At 38.6% G+C, this 21,370-nt stretch overlaps 1 protein-coding gene across 1 annotated transcript in view; it reads right to left on the bottom strand.

The window, feature by feature from the left end:
- GALK2 (galactokinase 2) overlaps positions 1 to 13,555 on the bottom strand; it is a 120,228-nt gene extending 106,673 nt beyond the window's left edge. Inside the window, exons 1-2 of the mRNA XM_045822329.1 lie at positions 13,371 to 13,555; positions 4,725 to 4,813 (exon numbers count right to left, since the gene is read on the bottom strand). Coding sequence (XP_045678285.1) covers positions 4,725 to 4,813; positions 13,371 to 13,423 — 142 coding nt within the window. The 5' untranslated portion in view covers positions 13,424 to 13,555. The remainder of the gene's footprint in view (positions 1 to 4,724; positions 4,814 to 13,370) is intronic.
- Positions 13,556 to 21,370: the final 7,815 nt, after the last annotated feature.

The raw sequence follows: 21,370 nt of genomic DNA, 5'->3' as shown, positions 1-21,370 counted from the left end.
GCCTCATACCACTTGCTAAGTGGCCCCAGGCCTGGCAGTAGCAGCACCTGGCCTTGCTTCTCAGCTTGGCTTCTCTTGGCACCTCTAAGCCCAGCACAAGTAGCAGCCATCTGCAGATCACTTTGTAGCTCATGCCAGCTTGCCTCGGGCAGAACGTATGTGGTGGCTGACCTTGGCCTGCATCTCCTAGGAGGCCCTAGAGCCAGTGGACTCTGTGAACCACTTCAGACCATGTCAAAGCACCACCCAATCACCTGCACAAGCAACTCACTCATGGGGACAACTCAGCAGGCACCAGAGCCCCAATGGAGTAATTCCTGTTCCATGGGGTAGGCCCCTGTACAGCTGATCCTCCACAGTGGTCATAGCCAGTTCTTGTAGCAAATCAGCCTGGTGATAAATCCCTCCCAATGATGTGCCAACAGCAATCAAGGATCAACTACAACAGGAGGGTTACACAGCCCACACAGGGGCAGGGGAGCACCTGGAGTGCCTAACTCATATGAACAGGGAGGTTGTGACACTGGACCCTACAAGACACCTACTACATCAGGCCATGCTACCAAGCCCAGGAGTGTAACAACTCTGCTTAATACATAGAAACAAACACAGGGAGGCTGCCAAAATGAGGAGACAAGGAAAAATGTCCCAGATGAAAGAACAGAACAAGATGTCAGGAAAAACATCTAAACAAAATAGAGGCAAGCAAACTATTAGATACAGAGTTCAAAATACTAGTTATAAGAATGCTTAGTGAACTCAATGAGAACCTCAACAGCATAAAAAAGAACATGGAAACCATAAAAAAGAACCAGTCAGAAATGAAGGATATACTAAGTGAAATGAAGAATATTTAGAGGGAATCAACAATACAATAGATAAAGCAGAGAATTAAAACAGTGATTTGGAATATAAGGAAGCCAAAAAAAAGAAAACATTCAATCAAAATAGCAAAAATAAAAAAAATCCAAAAAAGTGAGAATAGCACAATGAGCCTCTGGGACATCTTCAAACATACCAACATTCACATCATGGGGGTGCCAGAAGGAGGACAGAGAGAGCAAGAAATTGAAAACCTATTTTAAAAAAGTAATTAAAGAAAACTTCCTTAATCTGGAGAAGAAAATAAACATACAAGTCCAGGAAGCACAAGAGAGTCCCAAACAACAGGAACCCCAAGAGGCCCACAGCAAGACACAGCATAATTAAAATGCAAAAGGTTAAAGACAAAGAAAGAATCTTAAAAGCAGCCAAGAGAACAGCAGTTAGTTACTTACAAGGAGCTCCCATAAGACTGTCAGCTAATTTCTCAACAGAAACTTCACAGGCCAGAAGGACTGGCAAGAAATAATTAAAGTGATGAAAAGTAAGGACCTACAACCAAGATCACTCTACCCAGCAAAGCTATCATTTAGAATTGGAGGACATACAAAGAGTTCTCCAGACAGACAATGCTAAAGGAGTTCGTCACCACCAAACTAGTATGACAGAAAAATTTTTTAATAATAAAAAAGTAATAATAATAATTTTTTCCTAGATTGACAATGACAGATGGAGAAGCAGTTTTCCAAGTTACCATTCTCCCCAACTTCCTTCAAGAAGACAATAATACAAAACGATGGTTCACAAGTAGAAAACACATATTTCTTTTTATGTACTACTTTTTAATTATTTTATTGTTGTTCAATTACACTTGTCTGCATTTTCTCCCAACCCCACCCAAAGAAAACATGTATTTAAACAAGCGTAACTCTAGGGAGGCACCAGATTCTGTTGGGGAGGCTACAGTGTGGATGTCAGCCTTCTGACACTTCCTCTCTTGTCAGAAATGATGGCAAAGACTGAGTGAAGGGCAGGAAGGGAGCAGGAACTGCTGGCAAGTAAGGATGATAAGACTATTACATTCTGAATATTTTAATAAAACTTAAACAGAAAATATAATAATGCTTTTAACAAACACTGAAATTCATTTCATCCCAAGCACTAACTAAATTAACTACATTGGAACATAATATACCTCTTTTATGTTTTTTGTTCGTTTGTTTGTTTGTTTGTTTGTTTGTTTGTTTTTAGAGTCGGGGGGGGAGAGAGGAAGAGAAACACCAATTCATGAGAGATACATGTATTAGTTGCCTCTCACTCACCCCCAACTGGGGGTCTGGCCCACAACCCAGGCATGTGCCCTGACCAGGAATCAAACTGGCAACTCTTTGGTCCATAGGCAAGCACTCAGTCCACTGAGCCACACCAGCCAGGGCTCATATAACTCTTCTTTGAAATCAGAAAATACTCAATAAGTATATTAGAATAAGAATTACTTATCAGGAAAACCTTTGGTTTGGGTCTCTTCCCCACAAAACTGAGACTCTAATATTCTCTGTTCTGAGAATATTGCTTCTTTTTGGTCCTCTCGCAATAGCAAGGAGTTGTTGTTCTACTCTGCTGTTTCCAGGCCTTTTTTCTGTCCTCCTGTTCTTAGGAGGCTCAGCCACATTCTCTCTTCCTCATCACTCTCATCTATGATTCTTTCAGATACTCAGTTCTTCTGTGAAGACCTTAGCACCTAAATCCAGCCTGTCTCCATTCTAATCCCACAGTAATAGTTTACCTGGACAACACCCAGGTAAACTACCCAGTCCAAGGCCCCAGCTTCCTAATCCCTAGACCCACAGAAAACCTGCCCTCCTCCTCTCTGCTTCAGCCATCTACTTACATCCATGGTACTGACAAATCTAGTAATGACTATAGACCTTCTCATCACCTGGAACTGTTCTACCCATGACATTTTAGTTTCAAATATCATATCCTTCACTAAAACTTCCCACCCTGCTATTTCTATTACTCAGATTATCCCACTTCCCTGTTTTTCAGACTCAGTTCTTCGCCCTTTTTACCCTTTAAGCTCCCCATGCCTTTCTCTCTTTTTCTACCCTGCACAGATTCCTGGGTTCTTATCGTCATCTTCTTGATGCCACTGTCATTCTCCCGTAATCTCCATCCAAAACAAAACCCCAAATACAGAACACAGGCAACTTTGACTAGCTGAGAAGGAAAAAACGAAAACTTTGCAGACTGCTATTGCTGTAACTCTTTGTCTCCAGCTCTAACCAGTCCTCGATATTACCCAGCAAACCTTTTGTTTTCCCAGTCATCTCCTCTCCCATCCTTCTTTACAAGGCTATTCCAAATCTTCTGCTTCCTCCTTAAACGTTCAACCCTTCCTACTCTCCCCCATGAAAACTCCCTCAACTTTCTATACAAAAATTAAAAATTTACCTACATCAACCTGCATCCTTTTCTTCCTTGCCTTCCACTAAAAAGAGTCAAAGTGGCCCTCAGCACATGCTCTAGATGCCAGCCCTCTTGCCTTCTAGGGAATTCTGCTCCATCAGTTCCTCCCTTCTTGGATGTCTTCCATCTCTCTCCTCAACGGACTTACTCCATTCCCCTCCCTCCTTATTTAACCACACTCAAGCCTTTCATATTTTTTAAATCCTCCATTATTTGCTTCAAAATAGCATAAGATTGCCTGAGTTGGTAATAATTGAAGCTCTTGGGTACATGGGAGTAATTATATTATTCCAACTACTTTTTTGTATGCTGACATTTTCCATAGTAAAAAGTTTTCTTTTTAATCCTCCTTTGAGTCCTAGATTTTTCTCAGTTCTACATCCCATTTTCTCTTGATAAAAACAAACCATTCTCACATAAAGACTGGGGCTGTTTAAATTGTATACATTATGCCATCCCCGTGCCAGCACATGTTAGGTGTTTAATAAATATCGGTGGAACAGATATAATCACACGTCATGCCACAGTGCTTAACTATCATTGTAACTGGATAAAGAGCTACACAAGTTTCCTGTTTTGGACAGAAAAAGGGATTCTATAGAAAGTAAGAGGGCTTGTATGGAAAGTAACCTCATAGGGTAATCTGATCATAAATTCCTAACTGGGCAGGTTATGGTTGGTAGTCATGTCCCAGGCATATAACTTCTTTAGTAAAAGGCTTACCTTTGCCTTAAGCAAGCTCTGTCCATTGTTTCTGTGAATCTAGGTTAACACACCTTTGAAATGCCCCCTTTCAAAACCCTCCTTCTAAAGCATTAGTTTAACTATCCTGTATTCCAGTTCCTGAATTATTTTCTCCCACCTTCATTTAATCTGCCTTATCGTCCCTCCTTAATCTCAAATGCATACAAGGGCTGCAAAACTTCCCCTCCAGAGCATTTGTGATCTTGTTCCCCAGCACATGTTTGGCTCAAATGAACTATTATAAAAATTTTAAAAATAATAAATAACACACACAAAAAATCATTCTTCATGTCACTATACTATTATTAAAAGTGAGGGATTATAGGGTTTCCCAGTATTCTTCTAATCCAGTGAGTAAATGTAAAAATCATCAAAATTACTCACCACAGCCTAAAAATTTAACCTGCAGCACAGAACAATATTTTCATCTCTTATGAAATAATATTAATAACTAGTTTCAATTATTTATAAATTTTTAATGAATGGGCAAAATTAACATTAATAACATACATTGGGAAATATGAAAATATACTGTGGTTCCTTATGCAAAAGTGTATCTTACTATAGTAGATATATATAAAATATCCTATTTTTTTTCAGTTCTGGAAAAAATTAAGGAAATAATGTATTAACAAAAATTTGGATCTTACCAAAGCAAGAAAAACTTAGAGAAGGAAGTTTTGAAATACCTATTATGTTGACCCTTCCCGGTGCTCGAACATAAAACTTGGGAATGGATCCGAACTTAGAGTTAAACATCTCCTTTAGCTTTAGCAATCTGAAAACAAGAGTAAAATATGTCAGAATATCCACATAATGGAAAAGTCCATAAGACATACACACTGAAACATATTTCATATATCTACCATCATGAATTACCCCTAAAAAATAAAAAAGCAAAATGTTTCACTGACATTCCTCCTTAAAAACCCCAGGAACAAAAATATTATAATCCCCCATAAGCAACACAAGAGTATAGCTAAGCACACAAAAGTTTTAAAAATTTAAATAAACTATTAAATGTTCTATAGGTTTAGACCTTCTTCTGCAGACACAGACCTGGCCCATCCTGTTGTGCCAGAAAGTAAGGAAGCGCTGAAACAAGGACCATAACACAGGAGCCCACAGAGAGAGTCCCACTGCCCAAATCTGAAACAAGGTGACCACCAACATAGTAATAAAAGTAACATGTTATAACCCGTAAGATAAAATAGAAGTCACTGTGTCCACACATTCATAAATAAATAGAAGAAAAGAAAAAACACTTCCTTATATTAGAATGCCAAATAATAAATATAAAAAAAACATTAAAAAAACTAGAAAAATCTTCATTTGGTGACTATCACAGTAATAACTGATTCAGGCAAGGATCATCAATGGAAGCTAAAACCAGTAAATAAAAGTTTGATATGAGACAGAATACTAACATATTCTTAAAGTATTTCACCAAAAGATGCTAATTAGAGAAGAGAAAATAGTAACTTTACAGTGGAAAAACTAGGCAGCTGTCTCTTAACCAAGTGATCCAAGTAAACAGCACTGGCACCACGGCAAACAGACACCAGGTACCTCCTGAGACAATGTACTGAGGAAACAAAATCACATTTTTGTAGTATTCTTACTAAAAATAAATACAGTGAGTATAATCATGAAGAAATATTAAATAAACTCTGTTAGAGGAGAAATTTTTAAAAGTATAATTGTGACTCTTATATAGGTATAAAATAAACATGTGTTAAAAATTTTTATCTCATTAACTAACGACAAAACCAGTAAAATGTTATAACCAGTTAGAAGGAGAATCCAAAGTACCGCTAATATACTGTCAAATAAAGAATGTTGAAACTAGTTTACAAATAAACACAAAAACTACTGAAACTAGTTTATAGCAACAATTACCTAACTGCATTCTGCCAGACAGAATGTGCAATTTCTACGGACAAGAATCGTTTGCATTGCGGTCAGTTTCCTATGACCTACAGCACTATGAAGTAGCTTGACTAGAACAAAAAGCTCAGAGCCACAGAGAAATCAGGTAACTTGAAAGATAGGTATGCCAAGCAACTTCTGGTTCTCCTTAGAGATACCCAGTCATTTTTTTGGTCCATTTCAAAGTTTTTCACAATTTTTTACTGCAACCCAAATTGAGGGATATTCTATAAAATAATTGGTCATGAAATACAAAGAAAGACTGAGGAAATCCCTACCCCTCAAAATAAAAGATTTTTAAAAAAATGAAATGCAACATGTGCCATTTGTTGAAATGAACCCCCAAAATTGTTATTTTTTTGCTATAAAAGACATTAGTGGAATAATCAGTAGCACTTGACATCACTCAATTAGATAATGTATCAATGCTAATTTCCTGATTTTGATCATTCTATTCTGGTTATGTTAGAAAATGTCTCATTTCTGGGAAACACGTTCTAAAGAGGCGTCATATCCTCAACATAATCTCAGGCCATTTAGTAAAATATAGCAGAAAAAGAGACAGAGAGAACAATAAAGAAAATATAGAACTATGTTAACAGTTGGAGAATCTGGGAGAAGAGAACACAGTAGTATTTTTTTAACTATATTTGACTTTTCTGTAAATCAAATTATTTCAAAATAAAAACTTTTTAAAAAGCACTTACGATGCTTTACCAAGTACTATACTTAAAAAGGAGATTAATAATAGATGTTGGCCTCTAAGAATATAAAAGTAAGCTAAAAAGTACAATACAGCATGATAATAAAGTGATAAGCCAGACAAATACAGCCCTGTGGAAGCAGAAAAAAGCTATTTAGCCCCTACTATGGGAAAATGTAGATGAAGATAAACCCAAAATTGGGAGAATAAGATAGAGAAGGCTTTCCAAAGAGGTAACAGTTAAAATTAATTGTAAAGGATGTCAGACAAGTGGGGTGTTGTGCAGCAGTCTAGGTAAATAGAATTAAAAGACCCAGCATGCTGCATTCAGAAAATTATAATTAGACCTTTAAATACATCAAAAGAGAAAAGCAGGAGAGGAGGGTGGTGATAATCAAACAGATCTTAAAAGGCCTCAGATGACAAGTTGGGGAACCTAGCTTTTAACACAGACAGTGGATGTGAAGAGATGTTTAAGGATGAAGTGTATCGATTTCACACTTGACAAAGCTCACTAGCAAATGTACAGAACATGGGTCATAGGAAGTCAAGGCAGAAACAAAGAAATCCAATAGGAGGCCATTGTAGTGAGAAATGCTTCCAATACATTAGTAGTGGAGATAGAGAAGGGTGAAAATTAAATTGATATAAGAAAGTCTAATCAAGCTGGACAGCCCTGGCTGGCGTAGCTCAGTGGATTGAGCGCGGGCTGGGAACCAAAGTGTCCCAGGTTCGATTCCCAGCCAGGGTACGTGCCTGGGTTGCAGGCCATAACCCCCAGCAACTGCACATTGATGTTTCTCTCTCTGTCTATCTCCCTCCCTTCCCTCTCCAAAAATAAATAAATAAAATCTTAAAATCCTTAAAAAAAAAAAAGAAAGTCTAATCAATAGGGATTAGTGACCAATTAGGCGTGGGGAAAAGGGAGATGTAGCGTTGCAGGAATTTTCCAGCTTTCGTAATTCCACTATCCTCAAAAGGGACTGTTATTTCTGCTTGTGAAAATCATATACTGACAAAAGTCAAGTTCTGCTGAACTTGAATCCTTATTAATTTGCTTTTTTTATAAGCACTGCAAGCACAAACAAGATGAAGTACTAACAGCAGTGTTAGAATAAGACTCCTAAAATGTGTTTTAATAAAATGATTTTGAGTTACTAAATTTTGTATTATTTTCTCAGACTACCTCAGGAAGGCAGCCTGTTCATGCCTTTCTATAACTACCCCATCACCAAGAAGCTTACCATACAACATTCCTGCCTTTGAAACCCAAATGCACAGAGGTTATCAAAGCAATCAAGGAAGGTACTTTCTCTAAAAATAGAAAGAACTGAGGTGTACGTGTTTTTCTAAACCTCACACCTAACCTTCTAAGAATGAAGCATGATGGCTGTAACTGGGGGAGAGGCTGCATTTTTACCCCACTGGATTCGTCACCAGCAAGACTCCATCTCTTAAAATGTAGTCACTTAAGGCATGCCTCCAAAAAGAGTGCAATGAGCATTTTTGATCTGAAAATAAAAGCTCCTACAAAGATCACACTGTTAAAGGCAGAAACGGCCACATTATCAGTGCACAAATTGTTGAATCTGGTGGCCTGAATGCTCTTTTGACTTGAAATCTTTTTTAACAGGAGTTTTAGTAACAGAACTTGAACAACAAAACTATGACTGTAGTGAGTGAAATAGATTTCAATATACAGACTGTTTTCCAAGAACCCTCAGGTGGCCAAATGGCTAAGTGCAAAGAAGAATGCATTAAAATTTTAGGAAATAAGACATGTATCTTTGATGTGCCAATAGGACCTTAGATAAGTCTCCTATACTGTCTGTGCTTCTGGTTTCTCTTCAACATCAGGATACCCAGTAATGGCACTATACAAAATATGAATTTTTAACACTAATTTAAGAATAGTTGGTTGTTAATATGTATTTTTATGGTGAAAGGAGTCAGGACATGCCACTCCAAAATATGTCACTTGACATGAAAATTATTTTGAGCTGAAGGCCATTAAGAAATAGCAAACACAGGAGGAGCTGTCTACCCTCCAGCTACCTAAAAGCATGATATAAATTTCCCTTTTTAAAAAAAAGATTTTGTTTATTTATGTTTAGAGACAGGGCAAAGGGAGGGAGAAAGAGGAGAGAAACAATGTGAGAAAGAAACATCGATCAGTGGTTTCTTCCTACCGCACCGACCAGGATGGAACCTGCAGCACAGGCATGTGCCCTGACCCGGAACTGAATGAGCAAACCCTCACCCTGTACAACCAACTGGGCCCTACGGGTCAAGGCATAAATTTCCCATTTTGAAGTTGTCTCAACCCATCTCTCATACCAAGAAATACTCTTATCACTGTGTTGCGCGTGGGTCACCGGCCAGCAGTGACCACGGAACGCTGTGGATGGCTCGACGATAAACACGCGAGAAAAAACATGCACAGAGACAAACTAGTTTCTGTGGAGAAGTAGGGACGTATTGGCCACCCCCCCCCCCAGTGGGGAGCGTGCCCATTTACCATCCATACCTGCTTTTATTGGGCTCATTTTGCATAATAATTCAGGTAAAGTACAGTACTCATTAGGGGGAAGTAAGGAATCATAGAAAACAAAGAACTCTGCCGGTCTATTGAGTCGGGGTCAAAGAGCTGTAAGACTGAGGAACAAAATAACTTCCTCCTAAGACCCTTCTCATTCAACTGAGAGCATTCTAAACAAAGAAGGTTTCACAGTAATTTACATGTTCTTTCTTAGGCCTGATCACCCTAGGGAATCCCCACTTCTCAGTACAGAGCTGCACCACCCTGTCATTGTTTCAGGCTTAGGTGGAGCAGGGAACTAAGGCGACCGAGAGACAAGGAGGTTTTTTCCCAGATGCTGAGAACTCAGGCTATGTCAAAGCCGAGGAGTGAGGGTCCATCACCCCCTTTTGCTGCAGCCCCCCAAGTCTTTCTTTTGGGGGGCCTCCCAAAGTGATCGTGCCTGTCTTAGGTCGTTCTCCCCATGGGGAATCTTACCCGTCTTTGGCTAACTGACCAAGCTTTTTGGGGTTCAGTCATGAATAAAGCAGCAGAAGCAGCATTCCTGCCAGGAAGATAAGCTTTTTGTCTCCTTGCTGGCTTACAGTTCCAAGGGCGTTCCCTTAGCCTTAGCCTAGGCGGGGGTTTCAGCTTCTGATACCAGTCAGGGCGGTTCCCAACATCACTGGACACTTCACTGACTGGAGTCTGCATAAAGAAACCTTATTAAAATAACCCCTATCATTTTCATTAGTTCCCCCCCATATATTCAGCTTCCTACAACTTGTCATCCCTAGAAGTCCAAGCCCCTTCCCTTCGTCTACTCACTTCTTACAATGTATTTTCCTTTGTTAAAATAGTATATTATCTCCCAACCCTCACCACCTCTTCGGGTTTCATTTCTTTTCTGTGAAGTCCCCATGTGCATAGGAAATAAGCCTTGTCTCCTGATAATCTATCTTTTGTCAATTTAATTCACAAGTGACAGCTACTAAATCTAAGAGGGTAGAGGAAAAATTTTTCCTCATTTAAAATCATAATTTTAATGAGTTGTTCAATCCTTCACTTTCCTCAACTACAAATTAAGGATAATAATAGAAGTTCCTGCAAAGGCTTGTTATGAGGTTTTATAAGCATGCAATAATTATTAGTTATCATTATAAAAATTGTTTGAGAATTTAACATATGCTAAAAAATAGCATTTCAAAGTATGGATAATTGGCCTTGGGGGAGAAGGAAATTTAATCCCTACTTTGCTCCTTCCATCACAATTCATCTTAGCCCCTGGTTGGTGTAGCTCAGTGGATAGAGCTCGGGCCTGTGAACCAAAAGGTTGTGGTTCAATTCCCAGTGAAGGCACATGCCTGGGTTGCAGGCCAGTTCCCAGCAGGGGGCACATGAGAGACAACCATACATTGATGTTTCTCTCCCTCTCTCCTTCCCTTCCCCTTTAAAGATAAATAAATAAAATCTTTTTTTAAAAGTGAAACTTTTAAAAAACACAGTGAAATAAATCTGTATAGAGTGATATGGCATAATCTCCAAGAAAACTGTTAAGCAAAAAAAAAAAAAAGTAACAGAAAAACAAATATAATTCTACTTATATGAACATAACAATAACACTTTTATTTAAAAATGGTTACAATGATATTATAAGGGTACTATCAAGATAAAATGATATTACAAGGACACAAACCAAACTGATAACTCCTAAGAAGGGAAGAACTGGCAGCACAGGATAGGAATCGGACACTATAGTGAAGAAAGGAACAGGGGGTTTCCAGGCCTTACTAAGTATACTTTTAAACAATCCAGATCTTTCCTACTGAGAATGCAATCGTACAGCAAGCACCATTATCATAAAGACAAAAGGTGGGAAACAACCCACCAACTGATGAATGGATGAACAAAATGTGCTATATCCATACAATGGAATATTATTCAACCATAAAAAGGAATGACATACTGATGTTTCATGGATGAACCAGAGAAATATAATAAGTGGAAGGAGGCAGTCACAAAAACTATATATTATGTAATTCCATTTATTTGAAACTTCCAGAATAACTAAACATATAGAGATAGCAAGTGCCAGCACATTAGTGATTGCTTAGGACTGGAGGATGCAGGATTCTTTTGGGAGTGATGAAAAGGTTCTAACTTTGATTATGGCGATAGATGCACAATCCTGTGAATTACACCAGAAAACATTTCATCGTAAACTTTAAATAGGTGAAGTGTTTGGTATGCGAATTATGTATCAATAAAACTGTTACAAAATAATAATCCAGCAATTTAAAACTTAATCCCAAAGAGAAGGAGAAAAGAAGAGACAGCACCGCTGAGAGAGCGAGCAGAAGTCAAAGCAGTCTTGCAACATGGGGGTCGCGCATGATCGGGATGCAGGAAAAAATAACAGAGCTCCTATTGCTATTTGATTTTTGTATGAAAAGTACAGAAATTAAGTTTACTAAAATGTGTGATTTGGCTGACCAATGCCTTTATTCAGAGGATCATGTTGCTGTGAAGTGGAAGAATCATCCCTAAGAAAGGCATTTCACAAGAAGACAGTCTAATCTTGGCACTCTCGTGCCCTTTTTTCCCTTCCAGCAACTGCAGCACATGACCAGCCAGGTGGATTTATAGATATACTAGCTAGATTTAACTTAAGTCACCCCTCCTAAAACAAATACATGGCTGAAACATTGCTTGAAGCTAATAATCATACTGCATGCACAAGAAAATGGCAGAGCGCAAACTTATCTGACTGCTATTATGATCTCTTATTCAGTTAGCACAGAATAAATATTTGTTGCATGAATGAACACTGTGAAAGTCAAAAAAGGCAAAAAATCTCTAAGAACATTTTGTAAACAATTCTTCATTTCTAGTACCTTACCACTATTCCCCCTTCCCAACAGGATAACTATAGAAATACTGAGTATTATTAAAATCATACAAAATGGAAAGACAAATTTATACATAGATATGTTTTATGTAAAAGACTAAACTACGTGGTACCAGATTATTTTCATGTAACAAGTTTTTCATGAATCTTATTGGAAGCGTGTCTTTAACAGTGTCCTAATTCATTCAAATGTTTAAAGGCAATGGTACTGTGGAAGGACCTCAGAATATCCTGACATCCAAAGACATTCACAAGTAGTCTAAAGCAGTGCTAGTCTCCGTAATCAAAAACTGTTTATTTCTGGTGACTACAGACCCACTGCTGGCTTAAAAGTGAAAAAGCACTTTTAAGTTTTAGTAAGTTACATTGTCAACTGTCACATGACAATCATATACCTGGAAATAGGGAGAGCTTGAGGACTTAATATTAGAGAGAAAAGCTCACAGGGCAGGGGGTGAGTAAAAATTAGGAACAGCATAGGGGTAGCAAAGCCAACCTTAGAAAATCTGTAGGGCTAAAACTGCAGATTAGACTTCATTCTATGAGATTTCGGTTCTGTATCAGAATGAAGTATTTCTGCAAAGTTATCTGCAAGATGCACTAAAATGAAAAGCTCATCCACTAGGTATCACTAAACTCTTCGTTTTTCTGTAGTTAGGTACTGGCAGCAGGTGCCAATTCATAGATTCCATGATTTGTTTAGAAGTATGCAGACACCAAGGGATTTGGGGTTGGGGACGGGTTGTTTGGGGTGAGGCGCTTTTCTTCTTCTTCTTCTTCTTCTTCTTCTTCTTCTTCTTCTTCTTCTTCTTCTTCTTCTTCTTCTTCTTCCTCTTCCTCTTCCTCTTCTTCTTCCTCTTCTTCTTCTTCGTGTGTGTGTGTGTGTGTGTGTGTGTGTGTGTGTTTTCAATTACTATCTTAGAAAGGGGGCCTCAAAAAGCACTATTGGCTGACAGCAAGACAAAGATAGATGGTGTTCAAAGTTAATATGGGCACTTCTGCTAGAGCCCTGCAGAAGAGTGTACTACCTTCAGCAAGAAAGGAAAAAGAAGGATCTGAATGGATGAAGCAAAACACACATTCCGGGTGGGAGTCAAGGTGGAAAGTGCGGTGTGGTCTTTCTTGCAAACCCAGCCGCGAGGCCTTATAAAATCCCAAGGATTCTGTTCGCTCCTAGGGGCAAAAGCAGCGCCCTAGTGAAGAACCAAAAGCCCCAGACACCATTTGCACCTAGCCAACCCCGGTGGTCCCAAACCGCGGCATCTCCTCTCCCCCACCTGGGATGTTCTGCCACCTGGACTCGACACGTGGGAGGGCTCTCCGTAGCCATATTTCGAGATGATCTTTCTTCTGTAGATTCAACGGTCGAATCCAGAATCCCGAGACAACTGCAGCAGGAGCCCGTAGGAGCCCTTTCTTCCGGGAGCCACGGGCCCCCACCCTGCGGAAATCCTGCCGCTTAGCTGAGCTGGCCGCCGCTCCTCTGCCCCTCCTCTGGCTCCTCCTCCCTGAGCCCCGGGGCTCCAAGCTCGCCCAGAAGCTGTCAGGTGCAGCCGACTCGCAGCTCGGAGCTTAGAGGGAACCGGGAACTCACTGGAGCCCCTGTGTCAAGCGCCTGCAAAGCTGATTTTGGAAGGGTTTTTTTCTGTGCCCTGGGGATAGATCTGAGTAGAGAGTTAAAACGTGGAGCCTGAGGTTGCGCTTTTTTTTTTCCTTTTTTTTTTTAGTTAGGAATTTTTTCATTAATGACCAGCAACTACTCTCCCAAATAACACTAAAATGTTTAGTCATTGCCTCTCGTGTGGGTTATTGAAAAATCAGGCAATATAAAATTGATGCAGCACCTGACTTGACATATTTGCATTTATTCCCAAATAGGTGCATTGGTGGACCTTCCTAGAATACAGTTAATAGTGAGAAGAAGAAAATACATGTCTTTCAAACTTCAAGAGTCCTTGGCGTCCAGTTCAACCTCTTCATTTTTTCAGTTACCTAGAGAAATTTCAGATGCCCTATACCAAGAAACATACCATCCCCACTCCATCACTCTACCATATTTTCGTGTTCTTGTCTTCATAGTTCTCACAAGTTCTGCATATTTATTTTCTCTATGCATTTTTTGTCTGCTACTACCTCCATCATCAATACCATTACAAATTTAGCAACTTAAGCGTAGGAACTATGTATCCCCAGCACCCAGAACAGAACTGGACAGATTGGTTTTTCAATCAATAGGTAAGATGAACTGAATGAATGACCAAAAGGTGGAGTGACTTGCCTAAAGACAGACTGCTAATTGGTAGCAAAACTTGAATTAAACTTCAAGTCTATTAACTCTCTAGTGTACTTTGTACCCCAGAACGCTGGGATTTAACCTGGGCAAAGCCAGTTAGTAACACACTTATCCCAAGGTTTCCAAGTTGAGGAAGTGTGGACCAACATGACCAACTCACTAGAGGTAGTGGCATAACCAGACAGATTTGGTAAGTTGCCACTCCAGAATTTCTATCATGTGTTCATGGGGAAGGGGAAGTTGGAGGTGAAGGCTAAAGTGTGAACTGACAGTATCAAAGCGTAGCTAAAGGTGTGTAGCCCCTTGGCACCTGCTTGCATTGTTACTGTAAATGGAACATCACTGAAATTAAGTTATTCTGGTCCAGGACTACTTTCTATTATTTCACTCCCTCCTTATCACCATCAGATGAAGTGAGATTATATCTTTTTTGAACACCAATAAATCCTAGTATGATGCTTATTGTGGTTCACTCTTGAGTAAGGGGAGGCATTTCATCACTTCTATAAATCTGTTTGAATGGAGAGAGAACCTAGTGAGAAAAAATGTAAATTTTCTAGGAATACCAGTAAATATGGAAAAGGAAAGATCATTTTTAAATCAGATATGTTTCTAATATATCCTTTTACAGTCACTGAAAAATAAATTTTGAAGCTTTGCATATTGTTAATAGTCCCTAAACAACCTCATTCTATACAGTATTTTTAAGTGAATTCAATGACTATTGAAAACTCTGTTTCATAAAATAATATTTTCTATTGAATGTGTATTTGATGACTAAATATTAACTTTGCTAAATGAAACCTGATGCCAAAACATTAGTTTGAATCTTGGATACATTTCTATTGCAGTTGCAATAAAACTGATGAAGACTAGAAAGCATCATATAGAATAAAAAGTAAAACTCCCTTTTTGGAATAATTGAGCCAAAGTGAAAGAGTAAGAATATAGTGGGGCTGGAATTAAAACCCAGGTCTCTAGACTCCTAGCCCAGCCTACTTCTGAATGTGTGCGAGTTTTGATGGGACCTCAGTGAAGTATGCTTCAAGAAAAATTATTGAAATAATTAGTAACTTTGTCTCCAAAATTTATACATTATTATTTTTATAAAACATTACTTTTAAAATAACTTGTTCTCCAACTACTGAAGACCCCCAACTGGAAACCAAAAAACAAAACTCACATGACTTTTTTATGCTATCTTTCGTATGCCGGGCCTCTCGCTATATAAGCACTTTCCATTTATCATTACCTCTCTGAATCTTCCCAACAATCCTCATGAAGTAGGAAAGTATTCTTCCTTTGTCAATTTTAGAATAATCATAATACAGGTTACCTAAAATTATCAAAAATATACTTCTAAAGAATTGATTTATGTTGAGAATTAAATGGCCAATTATTTTTGACAAAGGTGCCAAGACAATTCAATAGGAAAAGGGTCATCTTTTTAATAACACCGGAACAATTTAATTTCCATATGCGGACAAAAGCAAACCTCTACCTTCACCTCACACTATACATAAAAATTAAACTTGAAATAGGCATAGACCTAAATGTAAAAGTTAAAACTAAATAAAACTTCTAGAAGAAAACATAAGAGAAAATCTTTTGGGTGGGGCAAATATTCCTTAAATACCACACACACAAAAAGCACAAAGAACTCTTACAACTTGATGGTAATAAGACAAATAACCCAATTTAAAAATAGACAAAAGAACTGAAGAGCTACTTTGCCAACGAAGATGCATGGATGACAAATAAGCACATGAAAAGATGTTCAACATTAGTCATTACAGAAATGAAAATTAAACCCACAATGATATACCACTACACTCTTGCTAGAGGGTTAACTTTAAAACACATGACCACACATGTTGACAAGGATGGGATACAATTTGAACTCTTATACACTGCTGATAGATACACAAAATTGCAAAAACAGTTAAGAAAACAATTTGACAGTTTCTTAAAAAGGTAAACATATACATACCATATAATCCAACCATTCTACTACTAGGTATTTACCTGTCATTCATTTCTACTGCTGTATAACAATATTACCACAAATTTAGTATAAAACAATACACATTGATTACCTGTTTCTATGGTTCAGAGTCAGGGCACAGCTTAGCTGGCTCCTCTCTCTAGGGCAGAGGTGGCAAACACAAGGCCTGTGGGCCGAATTCAGTCTTCCACCTTGTTTCTACCCAGCAGCAGCACCAAGCTCTCGCTTTACTGTTATGGAGTAGTTACATTTATACAGTCCTAAAATTACATTAGGCTCTTTACAGGCAGCCGCAAGGCTGATGAGGCCCCCAGTGAAAATGAGTTTGACACCCCTGCTCTATAGTCTCACAAAGTATTATCTGAGGTTCAGCTGGGGAAGGATTCATTTCCAAGATCACACAGCTGTGAGCAGAATTCGGTTCTTATTAGGTTGTCAGCATGAAGGCCACAGTTTCTTGCTAGCTGTTGGCTCAATGCCACCCTCAGCTCTTTGCCACATGAAGGACCATGTGCTTTTTAAAAGCACAGGCCATTTGCTTTTTAAAAGCCAGAAAAGGAGACAGAGTCTGTCCTAGCAAGATGGGTTTACAATCTTGTGTAATGTCATCATGTACATCACCTTTGCTGTATCTTGTAGTTAAAAGCAATTGACATTTATTTGTCAATTATACCCCAACAAAGTTTCTTTTTTTAAAAGGCAAGTCAGATTTCACCCATACTGAAAAGGGAGCAGTGGTGTCCAACCCACAGCCCCCCAGCCACAGCAACTCAGGATGGCTATGAATGTGGTCCAACACAAAATTGTACATTTACTTAATACGTTATGAGATTTCTTTTTTGTGATCATGTGTTGCAATGTATTTAATATGTGGCCCAAGACAACTCTTCTTATTCCAGTGTGGCCCAGAGATGCCAAAAGGTTGGTCACCCCTGAGGGAAAGTATTATTCAAAAGCATGAGTAATGAGACCACCTTGGAGTCCATCCACCACATTACACAAGAGAAATAAAACACATGTCTGTACAAAAACCTGTAGACAAATGTTCTTAGCAGCTTTATTTGTATTCGTCAAAAACTAAAAAGAGTCAAATACCCATCAACAGGATAAACTGTAGTATATCCATACAATGGAATATCCAGCAATAAAAAGAAACAACCAACTGATACAGGCATCAACATGGATGAATCTCAAAATAATTTTACTGAGTGAAAGAAGCCAGGCAAAAGAGAGTACATACTAGATGCTTTATTTACATCAAACTCCAGAAAAGTAAACTAATCTATTGTGACAAAACAAACAGACCAGTGATTTCCTGGAAAAATTGAAGGGAGGAGACAAATTACCGAAAGGTGATGAGAAAATTCTATAGTGATAAATATGTTTATTATCTTCATCGTGGTGATGGTTTCACAGATTTACACATAAGTCAAAATGTTGGGAACCACCCTGCCTCATTTCAGAAGCTGTAACCCACCATGGCTAAGGATGAGTAAGAAACCTTGGGACCCTAAGCCACTCAGGAGACAAAGCTTATCTTCCTGCCAAGGGCCCTGCCTCTGCCCCTGCTTGGCCCCCCGGGTGGATGACCGGTTAGGGAATGACTGGTAAGATTCCAGAAGGGAGGGGTGACCTAAGACAGGCATGGTCACAAAGGAGCCCTCAGGGAAGGACTTGGGGGGCTATAGAAAAAGGGGATGATGGACCCTCAGCCCTCGGCTTTGACGTAGCCTAAATGCTCATTCAGTCTGCGAAAAGTCTCCTAATCTCTGGGCTGCCTTACTTCCCCTGCCTGACTTAAGCCTGAAACAATGCTGGAGGTGGGTGTGGCCCTGTGCCCGAAAGACGGGTTCCCTAGGCAATCAGGCCTAAGAAAGAATATACAAAATCCTGTGAAACCTGCTTTGCTAAGAATGTCCTCAGTTTTCTGATAAGGATCCAAGCTTGAAATGAGTTTTGTTTCCCGAAGTTTCATGGCCCTTTAGCTAACTGACCCTGACTCAGAATAAGCCCTTATAGTTTTTTGTGTGTTATTTATTGTTTGATCCTTACTGCCTGACAATGATTGATGAGTTTTACCTGTATTCCTGTGCAAACTGAACCCAATAAAAGCCCACTGAGGAAAAAGCTCCTGCCCCTTCTCCTTTGAGAGTTCAGCCACCTTTCCTCCCCAAGCAGATCATGCCTTGGTAGACTTATTCTCATCCATGGTAGACTGGGGGCTCTGCGGGCAAAGCTCCCCCACATGAAACTTCATCAAATTATACATGTTATGTACAGTTTAATGTACCTCAACAAAGCTTTTTCTGTTTTTTAAAAACATTGCATCCACTTCAACAAGGGCACCAATTAATTGTCACATCAGTTAATTAAAATAAAAATTTGTTTATTATTTACCACTCAGTAAAACTGATATCAAGAAAAAGGATTTCATACCTGCACAAAGTATTCAGAATATGCTGTGTGAATGAGGTGACATTCAAATGAACTTTCAAGGACAAAAAAGATTTTGATGTGTAGTGATACATATAAGGGCATTCCCAGCGCAGAAAGATTAATTAACATGCTTGTTTATTCAACAAACATTTATTACACTTGTGTACTCAAGGAATATGCTAAGCACAATGCAGACCACTTTAACTGCTCTTAGCAAATTTCCAGACTGGGTTTATGAAATTTGGAGATGACCAGGATATTATGCTCAAAATTTAGCTACATTTTTCCTAATGTTCCTAGTCAATAATTTACTTGAACAATTCTTTCTTCATTGTAGGAGTGAATAATTACATTAAAAAGCAGTAAATTATATAAATACATTCAATAAAATGATTTTTATACATGTGATCAGTACATACATGGTTGATGATTTCAAAATTGTTTCATTAATTAGGAAGCAAAACTATATAGCTCTGATCACTCTGAGCAGATAAATCTTTGACCATCTTAAGATTCAACTTTCTCTTGAAGAATTATTAATTTCTGGTAGAGTAACCATGTGACCTATTGTCTAAACTTCTGAGAATGATAGATGCTGATAATTATTATTCTGGGAAAACAGTACTAAACCAGGGCTGTCCTGAGCAAACTGAGATGGATAATCATCCCAGCATAGGGAGATTTTGTTTTGTTGCAAGGTTTCAAGTACTGATTCCTGAGCTCTACCCCAGATCTACTGATTCAAATCTCTGGTGTGGAGTTTGGGAAGCTGTAATTTAATGAGCTGCTATGACTGGGAAGCCTTGGACTCTAACATGGTATCACTTAAGGCTCTTCCAATTCTAAAATTATATGTTTAATAAGGAAATTTTGAACATGCACTGGCTATTAGATGATATTGAGGAATGATTAATTTTCTTAGTGTAACAATGATATAATTACACAAGAAAATGTCTTTATTTTTAGGAAATACACATAGCTGCATTTAAGAGTGATTTCATATCTGCATCTTACTTTGAAGAAATACATACAAACACAAATAAGGCTGATTGTGGATATACACATGTTGAGTGGACTATTCTCTCAATTTGACTGTATGTTTGAAATTTCTCATAATAAAATAATGGGAGAAAAAACTATTAGGGAAAATTTGTTTATACGTATGCAATATTGTTATATGACTTTTAAGAACTATGACCAGCCCTGGCTGGCATAGCTCAGTGGATTGAGCCCAGGCTTCGAACCAAAGCGTCGCAGGTTCGATTCCCAGTAGGGTACACGCGTGGGTTGCAGGCCATGACCCCCAGCAACCGCACATGGATGTTTCTCTCTCTCTTTCTCCCTCCCTTCCCTCTCTAAAAAAAAAATAAATACATAAATAAAATCTTAAAAAAAGAACTATGACCAAAAATGTGATTAGTAAATCAACAAATTACTAAAATGTGATTACTAAATCAAATAATCAATTCATTACTAAAAAAATCCAGCCTGTAATGCTCCTTTGACTTTTTCCAGAGACAAAGTGACAAAGATATTCACTGCAAAATTGTTTAAAATAGTGTTATTTTTGCAACATTCTAAATGTATCAAAATGGCATGCTAATGTAAATTAAGGTATATTGGTTCATTCAAAGGAGGGATTATTAAACAACTATTAAAATCATCATTGTCAAGAATATATTGTACACATATCCTATGCTGTTACATAACTAGATACAAAAAGAATGTGAAATTATATCTGTGCTATAACTATATAAAATTTGTGGACTCAAGTGGGCAGAACTGAGTCCACACTTAGCATTATATAAAAATGTTAAGTAGTTTTCCCCTTTATTTCATTTTCTTGTTTCGAATTATGCTGATGATTTTGTGCAACCATACATTTTTAAAAACCGGCTGTTAACTGCCACCTTAATATGGTCCTAAGAGCAGAACATGTCAGTTTAAAATTTGTTGAACAACTGAGTAAGACTTTGGGCGCCTCAACTGGTTGATGCTCAACTAATTTGGGAAATCCACAGAATCATTTTGCCGACTACAAATATAACAAACATTACGTGTAAAACCGTACTGTTGTAAAGGTCTCCAAACACCACAGGAACACTCACCGCAATGAGTAGGCTAAAAGCATGTAGATAATGATGGTAGAAGTAACACTACCTGTCATTCAATACGGGCATGTCAGCCTTTACTCCGCAAAAGGCTTCTGGTTCTAGTCTGACTCTAATTTTCACCAGAATGAGATGGTTCCAGAGTCCCAGGCAAGGGAGGAGACTGTTCCCTTGCCTAGGAGGCTGGAAACTGCTTGATGTGAGCACAAGGTTTCCAAGGCCCTTTAGCTGAGTTCCCCAGCACTTGACAATTCCCCGGTTGCTAGGTTTAGTTGCTAAGGCACCAACCGTCTCGCAGGAAGAAAGAGCAGTGCACTCCCTTTTGGAGTCGTAGTGAATCCTCCCCGTGCCGAGCGTATTTGTTCCGGGTGGAAACATTTAGCTCCTCTAAGAGAGACGGGAAGGGAAGGAGAAGCTGGGAGTGACGCCTCA

Source organism: Phyllostomus hastatus, unplaced genomic scaffold (genome assembly GCF_019186645.2).
Source record: "Phyllostomus hastatus isolate PE091 unplaced genomic scaffold, TTU_PhHast_1.1 phas_scaffold_501, whole genome shotgun sequence".
Taxonomy (NCBI): domain Eukaryota; kingdom Metazoa; phylum Chordata; class Mammalia; order Chiroptera; family Phyllostomidae; genus Phyllostomus; species Phyllostomus hastatus.
This window is presented reverse-complemented; position numbering and strand designations above follow the sequence as displayed.